The sequence below is a fragment of the Brassica rapa genome, chromosome A07, assembly GCF_000309985.2.
Source record: "Brassica rapa cultivar Chiifu-401-42 chromosome A07, CAAS_Brap_v3.01, whole genome shotgun sequence".
NCBI classification, from domain to species: Eukaryota; Viridiplantae; Streptophyta; class Magnoliopsida; order Brassicales; family Brassicaceae; genus Brassica; species Brassica rapa.
Genome location: NC_024801.2, coordinates 25,223,999 through 25,234,967, shown reverse-complemented (window position 1 = coordinate 25,234,967; position 10,969 = coordinate 25,223,999). Strand labels below are relative to the sequence as shown.

Below are 10,969 nucleotides of genomic sequence, written 5' to 3'. Positions count from 1 at the left end.
TGACGTGGATGCATCTGATTAGTCGCCCATCTCTTCCGCTACAGCAAAATATACGAATGTGCAAAAAAAATAAACCCGGCCAAACCGAGTAAAATAAAACCGAACCAAAATCGAATATCAAATGTGTATAGTACTACGAATTTTGAATTTGACCGGGGTAATTTCGTAATAGAAGACGAAGTACTCATTAGTAAACGACCAAAAGCCACGACATGAGAGTGACGTGGATGGATCTGATTGGTTGTAGACCGTTAGGGTTTTTCGTCTGATCGAAGAAAGAGATTTGGGAGCTTCGATGCCATCTCCGCCGAGAACATGCGATTAGAACGTTATGCTCCTCAGGCGGAGGATACTATCGCTCTCGGCGTCGCTCAGGAGCTGCAACCACAGTACCCGCGACGCTCTCTCCTCTCCTTCTAACTTCTCTTCCCTCACCAAGCCTCCAATCGCCGCCGGAGACATCCTAATCCGCGAAGTAAAAGACTGGTTCAAACTCGACGCGCCTCCGCAAAGCCACGACCTAATCAACCGCATCTGCGACATCCTCAAATCGCCTTCAAGCGACGGAGATGACCGCGCCTTCTACCACCACCTCACCTCCCTCCGCCTCCGCCTCACGGAGAAGTTCGTCCTCGACGTGCTCAACCACACGCGCTACGACCTCCACTCGTGCCTCAAGTTCTTCGACTGGGCCGCTCACCAGCCCAGCTTCCACCACACGCGCGCCACGTTCCACGCCATCTTCAAGATCCTCCGCGGCGCCAACCACTTCCGCCTCATCGTCGAGTTCCTAGACGGCAGCGACGGCTTCGAAGGCTACCGCCACTCGCTCCGTCTCTGCGACGCGCTCGTGATCGGCTACGCCGTCGCCGGACGCACCGACGTGGCGCTCCAGCATTTTGGGCACATGAGGTTCCGAGGTCTGGATTTGGATACGTTTGGGTATCACGTGCTGTTGAACGCGCTTGTGGAGGAGAAGTGTTTCGATACCGTTGACGTGATCCACGAACAGATCTCCGCGCGTGGGTTTGTCTGCGCGGTTACGCATTCGATTTTGGTTAAGAAGTTGTGTAAGCAAGGGGAGCTTGATGAGGCTGAGGCTTATCTACGCGCCTTACTCCCTGATGATCCTGATGGTTGTGGAGCTGGTTTAGGGATTTTGATTGATTCTCTATGCTCTCAAGAGAAGTTTCAGAAAGCTACTAAGTTGTTAGATGATATTAAAGTAGTTGGGACAGTTCCTATGGACCGTGCTTATAGCATTTGGATTAAGTCTCTTATTGGAGCTGGATTGTTGGATAATATCGAAGGTTTCTTGCAGCAGATTAGTCCTTTGGAAGGCTGTGAGATTGAAGTTGTTAGGTATAACTCTCTGATCTCGAAGCTTTTGAAAGAGAACAATCTTGGGAGTGTGTATGATATCTTGACGGAGATGATGGTGCGTGGTGTTTTGCCTAACAAGAAGACAATGAATGCTGCGTTGTGTTTCTTTTGCAAAGCCGGTTTAGTAGACGAAGCTCTTGAGTTGTACCGGTCGAGGTCTGAGATTGGATTCGCTCCTACCTCCATGTCTTACAGCTATCTGGTTCGGACTCTTTGTGGAGACAGGCGTGTGGAGCAAGCTTATGATGTCTTTAAGGGAGCGATGGACAGGGGGCATTTTCTCGGCGGGAAGACGTTTTGTATACTTGCAAACGCTTTGTGCTGGAACGGGAAGGCTGACATGGCCAAGGAGCTGGTTATTGTTGCATCAGAGCGCGACGCGTTGCCTAAGTTTCTAGGTGGTTGCAAGGTTATACCGGCTCTTTGCGACGCTGGGAAAGTGGACGACGCTATTTTGATCAACGAGCTGTTCAATAGAAGCGGTGTAGCCACCACGTTTGGGATGTTCGTCAGCTTGATATACGGGACGATCAGGTTGATGAGGGGAGACAAAGCTGCTAAACTTATCGTCAGAATGCAGGAAAAGGGCTACACTCCGACATATAGTCTCTATCGAAATGTTATCCGATGTGTTTGCGCGATGGAGAGCGGTGACAGAAGCTGTTTCACCACGTTGCTAAATTATCAGTTGTCTCGTTGGGAACACAAAGTTGGAACCTACAATCTCTTCATCGAAGGAGCAGGGTTTGCAGGGAACCCGAAACTCGCGAGATTAGTGTATGATCTGATAGGTAGAAACGGTTTCACGCCGACGCTGGATTCGAACATCCTCATGCTTCAGTGTTATCTCAAAAACGAAAGAATCGCTGACGCCCTCCATTTTTTCTATGAACTGCGGGAAAAAGGTGAGGTCAAAAAAAGGCTTTACCATGTAATGATCGTTGGCCTCTGTAGAGGGAATAGATTGGACGACGCTATGCATTTCTTGGAAGAGATGAAGGGAGAAGGGAGACATCCTAGTATCGAATGTTACGAAGTACTCGTGCAGAAGCTATGCAACAGAGAAAGGTACGAGGAGGCGGTTGGGTTAGTCAATGAGTTCAGGAAAAGCGGGCGGCGGATCACATCTTTCATCGGTAATGTTCTTTTGTATAACGCGATAAAGAGCAAAGGGGTGTATGAGGCGTGGACACGGATGAGAGATGTGGAAGAGAAGATCCCTGAGATGAAGGCTCTTGGTGAGTTGATAGGAGTGTTCTCAGGGAGAGTCGAAATGGAAGGAGAACTGAAGCGGTTAGATGAAGTTATAGAGAAATGCTATCCTCTGGATATGTACACGTACAATATGCTGTTGAAAAGGGTTGTGATGAATCGGGCGGAAGATGCGTTTGAGTTGGTTGAAAGAATAGCTCGGAGAGGGTATAAGCCTAATGAACGGACTGAAAGGATCCTTGATCGGGCTCGGCGCATACTAGGTAATCTCAATTCTCGGGCAAACTTAGTGAGGAGTGGTTGGGACAGCAGACAAGGGCAGCTTGAATATTGAAGAGTATTGTCGCTGAGAGAGGTTAGATTTGTTGAACTAAGAAATAAGGGAAAGAATTTCTCAGTTGAGATGGATTCAATTTTGGGTTTGCATTTTGGATCATTGACGATAGGTGATGGTGAGAAAACCATATTCGTTTTATGCTCCTTTGGATTTTGGATCTTCTCGAAGGTAGTAGATGTTGTAACTTGCAGAGGCTTTCTTCTCTCTGGATTGCGAAAGATGTGTTCCGTTAGACAGAAGCGTTTGTTACCCACCAAACTGAACTGGGGTGGTTATTAGCATCACATCTTCATTACATACAAAATGTTTGTATTCTTTCTTAGAAACACAACTCAGTCTTCCAACATTTTTTGTCATAATCTTTATTGTTTATCAAGGAAAATTTATGGTTCTCGCCTTGGTTCTCGCCTTGATAGTTGTGTTGGTATTTCCATTTTTAGAAATATTGTCTACATTATTATTTTAAGGAAGTGAAAATTGTTTATTTATTTCATGTTTGCTTAAAGAAAAGTGATAAAAACACTAATACTAGTGTCTTTTCTTAACTCAAAATAGTTTAACACTTAACAGCAACAGGAAAGACATAAAATTAATTATGGAAAATATTAGAGTGATTAAAAAACACATACAAATACGTTACAAGGAGAGTATGGATTACATGTATCCCAATGAATACATTTAAAAAATAATGATAATGCAAGTACTGTGTACTACAGTTTAACGCCAATTGTACTACATAAAAGACACACGTACATACACATAAACCAGACAGGCAAGAACCGAGACTTTTGACTATATGACAACCTCTGCAACCTTAGGAAGAAGATGAATCAGGTAAGAAAAATCTCTGATTATGTCGCAAGGTTCTTTTTCTATTGTACTGCAGAGCCGATGATATTATACTACGTACTTCTTTTCTCCTCTCCGGCCAACTAGCTGTGGCCTGTGATTCCAAGAGTTCGTCCTTTCTTTTTTTTATTTATACATTATCTTCAATCATTTTTCGAGTTTACTATTTTTTGTTCATAGACTGTATACCTCTCCAGTTTTTAATTTTAAATATAATAGTTTGTGGGGGCTTCATTGCATAGTTATTTATTCTTACAGCTACTGCTTTTGGGGTTGACTTGGGCTCATTCCTCTCCCCTGTATATATATCTTTATTATCAATGGATACACACACCTACATATTTATATAATCCTCATTAATGATCATCTTGTTATCTTAATTAGGGTTTAGAGATTAATATAAGTTTGTTTCCTGCAATTATGAGTTTAAATTAAGACGACCTCTTGTAATAGAAGAAGAGAAGGAAGCCTCTTTTATTGTTTGCGTATTTATGTTATTATCTTGCCGTTGGTACGTATGTCCGACCATCAGATTTTAGAATCCAGTTTACTCGACGATCTCTTCCATATCCCTGCAGAAACAATCGTTGAGGAGTTCCGAGAGAAGGACGACACTTTTCGAGCTCACTCAGAAAGCAAAGGGAAGGAAGTAGTAATAGTGTTGCATGATGAAGATGCTCATGGCTCATCAAGTGGTGCAGCAAAGAAACAAGAACGTAACGCCAATGAGCGTCTAAGGAGGATGAGACTTCATGCCTCTTACCTCACTCTCGGCACTCTTCTTCCTGATCATTCGTCTTCCTCCAAGGTTTGATAATCTTACTCCCTTTTATTTTTGAAATGATACATATATCAATCATGTATATTGACTATGATTAGGATTGTTGAACTAGTTTCTTGATGTTACTGATTAATAGAAGAAATGGTGTGCACCGTCTATAATGGATAGAGTGGTCAGTTACATTCCCAAGCTACTTAATGAAGTTGAAGAGCTAACTCTCAGGAAGAAAAAGCTTGTAGAAGCTATCGAGAGCAAGAAGTCCCAGAGATTGGAGCGGCAAGATCCTCACACTCTAGCGATCTCAGTTCTTGAACTGGGGAGGTCAGGTGATGAGGCTGTTGTGCAGATAAGCATGGAAAAGGAAAAAGAAGAAGAATTCTCGAACTTGCTTCACGTATTGGAGATGCAAGGTTCGAGTATTTTAAGTGCTTCTACATCTCTAGTGTGCCGAGATCAAAGGGTGGTTTGCTACAACTTCCATGTTAAGTTAATTGTTTTCTCTTATATATACTTCTTTATTTTTAAGTTCTTTTGTACAATATCAAGCCAATGTGCTAGTCAATAGGCACATTAATTAATGTTTGGTAGATAAGTTTTAGACATGAATATGAAAATAGATGTTACTATCTTCTCCCAAAAATATATGCTTATTGGGTTCATCTTGGGAGGATAGTTTATAAGTTATGAATGAGTTTTTAAGATACTGATTATTTCAGTTCAAGAGAGGCTATATTGGGATCTTGATTACCTGTATTTGAGTGTGGGTACTGTGTATAAGAGAGGGAGATGGTTTACATATAGTTGCATGTGTTATCAACAGCTGATCCATATCTCTGGACCGAGAACACTAAACTTAATTCATACATAGTTTTTAGCAATTATATACGCTAATGAGACTGGCATTATTTCTAGAGAACTAACAATTGAGAAATGTATGAAAAAAATTGTAGATGGATGAGAAGCCATGTGAAGGTGATGACTACATCACAGTGTTGAAGAACAACATCATTTCTTCCCTCTCTTGACAACATAAAGTGAGATGAAGAATACAGAATAGCTTTGATGACTCATATTGCGATTGACATTCCTCTTCTTGGTTTTATCATGTTTAATCTGGTGTTTGAAATCTCACAACCATATTTAGATGTAGAAGCTTTATTCCTCGTAATCTCCTTTTTTTTGAACAAAGTGATCACCATATTTAGGTGTAGTAAATTTGATGACCAAACTCAACAAGTTGTGAGAATGTCGAATTAAATTCGTAAGAGTTTTTGTGACATTTGGATCACTCTAAAAAAAAAAGGTTTGAACTCGGTGAAGTAACGTTGGCGTTGAGTTCTGAACTCAAGTTCGGTCTGACCAGGTAGGTACATTCACGCCATTCGCACCAAATTTCAGGTCGACCTAATAAAACCTAGTTCAAGGAATATTATAGTAAAATCTTCTCGTTCAAAGGTGAAGCCATGGATCATGACGATCTTTAGACCCATACGTATTCACGAGTTATAAAGAGATCGCAACTTATATTATGATCAACAAAGGTTGACACTGAACTAGTGAAAATAGGATAAGGTTGTACCAAAACTGGTTGAATAAAAAAAAGGCTTGACATTATTCTTTAAATCCCAGAAGAGAAGGTTGACATACGAAACGGAGCGCAACTCTAACGCAACATGGCCCAGTATAAAAATAGCTGAGTAATAAACAGAAAGGGTCAGAAGTGGACACGTGTGGAAGAAGCTGCAGATCGCAACTTTTGGCATCATTAACTCTGGTTCTTACCCCATATATAGCTGGACGCATCATATTGTTCGTGGGCATTCTATATTTCTATTAAGCACTTGTGCGCTGCTATGGTCCCTGTCTTCCCTACCCTCATGCTCGCTAAAAGAACCGTTCAGACCGAGAGGTATAGAATTCTCATATATATATATATATACACGACATGACCAGACATAGCAGACCTTTCTTCTGGATCATGCGCGTTAAACCCTATTTTTTGCTGAAACAGGATTAGCTTGTATATGACATGGAAGAGAAGTAGAGGAAAGGGATCTGAGGAAGAGAGCTTCTGAGTGTACCAACTCCAACGTAGCAGTGGAAGATAACTCGGTAGGTTGTGTTAGTGACTCTCTGGTTAATATAAGATTCGTTTTACTTTTGATAGTTGTGTTAAGAATCACTCGTAAATGGAATTAGTTATAGCCGTATAGGAGGTTGAGGTTGATCATCCCCAATTGGACACTTTTGAGCTTGTGTAATCATCTTATCACAGTGCAAACGTTCATAGTGCTAACAACGCTTCGATGTTATTTTATGATCAAACTCCACACCAAATTGAAGACAAAGTTTACCTAGTTAAATTAACCATGAAACTAATGTTATTAGGAAATGCCGTTAAGTTTAAACAACTTTGCCTTCAAAACGTTACATCAATATTATGCTTGATCAACAAAGTTTTCTTTAGAGTGTTTGGAGAATGTTATATTTTCTCAAAACGTAGAAATTTGATACACAAAGTGGTGGTGATAGAGAAGAGGCCCAAAAAAACAAAAGGGTAATTATGAAATAATAATCAGAACTCCCACATCGCTAATTATCAACATTGTAATTCTGTATATAAAGGTGTAAATCAATCAAATTGATTGTCAATTGGTGATAGTAGTTCTTAAGCGTTATAGTGGATTTCTATCTCACGGTTGCTTGAGTTATTCTACTTTCACCAATTGGCCTTTTTTAATTAATTAAAGATACTTTTATTAATATTTTCATATTATACAGTTATCAGGAAATGGTCCAAGTTAAAAAAAAAAGATCCATTTATTATTATCTACAAGGTGACTATATAAATTTTACAAATAAATTTATTTATAATTTATTTTAAATAATATTATTGTATTGTATCTATAATAATAAAACAGGGTTTTCTCTCACCTCAGGTCGCCACGTCAGCAAGGAAGGAGGGGCTTTTCGTGACACTTGTCACGTTCTGATTTGTTGAGGTTTTTTACGAAAATAGGTTTGGGCTCATGAAATATAATGGCCCAGTTATAGAATCATTTGCGTGTTACCCAACTTGCAGAATCTGGTGAAGGCTTACACACATTTCCGGCCCATTAAGTCGTCTTCTTCCCGTCCGACCTAGGTTTCAGAGATCACACCCGACGGTCACCTTTCCGTAACGCCTGCCGGCCGCATTGATACCTTCTTTACTCACATTTTCTACGTAATAAACCCACTCTTCATCATTCACTTTACCTCATCCCTTTCCCAGAGTAACCGAGAAAAGCTTATACTATAAATATCTCCACCTCTATCGATGAGCAGCACAGATTCGACGAGATTCAGAAGAATAGTCTTTTCACTTACTGATCACTGCGATGGCGAATTCCTTTACCCTCCTTGCATATTTGAAAGCTGGGCGATGCTCCAACACTGCGGAGGTTCGTATGCAAGGATGTGTTGGTTCGAAGTATCAATTCAGGTTCAGAAACCGTCTCACTGAAGGATCTGTCTACAGTTTAAGCGGGTTTGATGTTACGCGCAGAAACCCCAATTTCAGGTTCTCTGATGCTCCCTCTCCATACGGTTCAATGATGGAACCTCTTTTGATAAGCTACCGGAGTCCACTAGGCCCATACCTACTGAGCTGTTCTGATTATTACGAGCATACAATCAGTTACTTGAACTGGCAAACACCGGCAAAAACAGGTCCCTGGTATGTATCTTCAGTTTGAGTTGTTTAGTTGGGTTTAGTCGTATCATGTGTTGGCTTAATCTCATGAACTCATTTTTTCAGACATGATTGGTGAGCTAAATGCAATCCGGAGTACAATCACCGATCGTATACTGGGGGCACAGTGTGTAATGCTTACACTGTGTAATAGATAATCTAACGTATACTCCTATCTGACTCGATATCATTGTTTCTTTGCAGTGGTGATAACGTTTGTGTTAGTATGTTTGACTCTATGGCTCTTGCGTTTCATAGCGAATTTGAGAGCTACGGGAAAGAACCCAAAATTGTGCTTGCCACAAGCGTAAATCCTAAGATAGTTGGGGATAAGTGAGTATCTGTTTTTTTTTTTTTTTACTCTTATGATTTTTTTTTGCTAAAAGGTTAATATTCATATTGATGAAGGAGTTAGATTTACAAAATCATTACAGCACCACCATGGCAAAAAAGGTGAAGAACATAGTAGAGCTACAGAAAAGACCAAAAGATAATCTTTATCTAAGCCAAAGAGACATAAGGGAGCTGAAATGTTTCCTTTTCTTCTTGGCAGTGATTACAGTCCGGATGTCTTTGTCGATAAGCCGGAATACCTCAGCTGTTGAGAGGGAGATTTTGTTGTGAATGACGTTATTGCGCTGCTTCCACAGATTAAAACAATAGCTTGGTAAGTGAGTCTACGAAGAATTACGAGAGGAGAGGAGTGTGGCCCTCCCTCTATTCTACGACAGTAATTACGAGGTTATGAAAAACAATAGCTTGTGAAAGACAATTCCCCATGATTTTTAAAATCTCCTTCTTTCGTTTATGGATTTGTCTGATCTTTCCTTTGATTACTGTAAAAAGTGTTATCGGCTAAATCTGTTATGGAGTTCTTCCTGATTAGTGTTCTAGAGTTTTTTTGTCAATTTTGGAGTCTATTTATGGTTTTTTCATAAGTGTATCCGTGAAATGCATGCCATACACTGTTTGTTTTGCACTGACGTTTTGTTAACTAAACCCATATGTTTTGGCAGGACGGTTATTTCTGAATGCTACTTATGCCACACATCTCTATTTTGACTCTGAGACTGCCGCAGGAAAAGAAGTGTTTGACAGGCAAGTACATGTCCTAACATCCTAATTTAAATATATTGAACTTAGGTTTCGCCTTTGTTTGACTGTATATCATGCTCATTAACTTTCAGCTTGCGAGGTCATGGAGCAGACCAGAAAGCGTCCTCATCAAATGTTGTTCATGCACAGAAGATTGAGCCACTTACTGCTGCTGAGCTTAATCAATTTACAGTCACGGCTGATTCTCAGGTTGAGTCTTGTCCACTAAAAATTTGGATAACTTGAGATTAATTTTTGACTTTGTTAACTTCTTCTAGACTAGACAGATAATTGAGTTTCTCTGCGCGGCTTAAGTGACTGGTATCCAGCATGATGACGGTTGTTGTTATATTGGCTGCTCCGGGTCTTCCTTATCTTAATTTGAAGTTACTGTTTGTTATAACTGAGCGAGATCTTGCACCGATGCCAGCCTTTGTTATAACTGTTTGTTCATTATCTTAATATGAAGTTACTGAATTTGCGCTGCTTGCATTATATAATATCTGTGTTCGTAACATTATTAATAGGAAGGCGCAAAGATCCCTGAATAAGCGCTGCCTGAAGTTATTGCACCAGGAATAGATGCCAAAGTTGGCAAGACTTGCAATGATGCTTCTACAGCAAAGCGTGCACCATCGAGCAAAGAACAAGTCGCTGAGAAATCCCGTGTGGAATGAGTCCACTACAAAACTTAAGCAACCACAGCTTCTTTTTTTTTCAAATTATGCTTTACTATCTTTTCCTTTTCATTTAAAACTATTTCTCTTTTGTTTTTAAATGTTTACTACAATGTGGTTGCTGTTCTCATTATTATTTATTAATGCTTATCTTATTCAGACAGAAAACATCCACCTAGCGTCTATCTTTAAAGTCTGTTCTCATGCATCCTTATATTTCATATAAAATAATGAACACTTGCACAGCGTATAGGAGATTAAACAAGGTGCAGAGCTTATATCACATATATTGCAACATCTTCGACGTTTTAGAGGACAAGATTAAAAGTAACAAAATGATAATAATTAAAACAAATTAGTAGAATTATGAAGATACCATCATAGAAAATTATGAACACTTGGATAACTCATATAAGATTAGACAAACTACAGAGCTAATGAACACTTGCACAGCTTATAGAAGATTAAAAAAAGAGCAGAGCTTATATCACTTTGGTTTAAGATTGCCACATATACAACGTTTTGGAGGGAAATTTATAAGTAACAAACTGATAATAATTAACACAAAATAATAGAATTAAGAAGTTACCATCACAGAAAATTATGAACACTTGCACACCTCATAAAAGATTAGACACATTGCAGAGCTTATGTAACCTATGTTGCCACATCCTCTACGCTTAGAAGGCAAGTTTATAAATAACAAACTGCTAAAAATTAACAAAAAAAAAAAAGATTTAAGAAGCTACAACCTTCCAAATGAACCTCTAACCGTTGCAGGGTGCCTATACGCCTCCCAACTGAATGATTAGCTCACACTGTAAATGCAGTGTAATTGCAAAAGCCACCAGTTAGGTATCTCCTACATTCTTTCACTACACAGTTCTGATGCAACCTCTTGA

General features: G+C 39.8%; 2 protein-coding genes and 1 non-coding gene across 9 annotated transcripts; all 3 read left to right on the top strand.

Moving 5' to 3' along the window:
• The first annotated feature begins 92 nt into the window (after positions 1-92).
• On the top strand, positions 93-3,420 carry LOC103831648 (pentatricopeptide repeat-containing protein At1g71210, mitochondrial). The gene has a single exon (XM_009107541.3). The coding sequence runs from the start codon at positions 332-334 to the stop codon at positions 2,927-2,929; it is 2,598 nt and encodes an 865-aa protein (XP_009105789.1). The 5' UTR covers positions 93-331; the 3' UTR covers positions 2,930-3,420.
• A 352-nt stretch (positions 3,421-3,772) lies between these two features.
• LOC103831644 (transcription factor bHLH160) lies at positions 3,773-10,686 on the top strand. 7 transcript variants are annotated; one of them, XR_004449020.1, is made up of 4 exons: positions 3,773-4,589; positions 4,699-5,049; positions 5,513-6,471; positions 6,574-10,686. XR_004449020.1 is itself a non-coding variant. In XM_009107537.3 (3 exons), exons 1-3 carry the CDS (start codon positions 4,299-4,301, stop codon positions 5,585-5,587), a joined length of 717 nt encoding a protein of 238 aa, XP_009105785.1. In that variant the 5' UTR covers positions 3,773-4,298; the 3' UTR covers positions 5,588-10,686. The 7 variants fall into 7 exon arrangements, 2 of the variants coding, with proteins under 2 accessions (XP_009105785.1, XP_018508288.1); XR_004449021.1 differs by having other exon boundaries at positions 5,513-8,280; positions 8,362-10,686; XR_004449024.1 differs by having other exon boundaries at positions 5,513-8,628; positions 8,711-10,686.
• Positions 7,207-7,296, top strand: MIR9556 (microRNA MIR9556). Its single transcript, NR_128613.1, has one exon. It is a non-coding gene; the product is annotated as a microRNA MIR9556 (primary transcript).
• Positions 10,687-10,969: the final 283 nt, after the last annotated feature.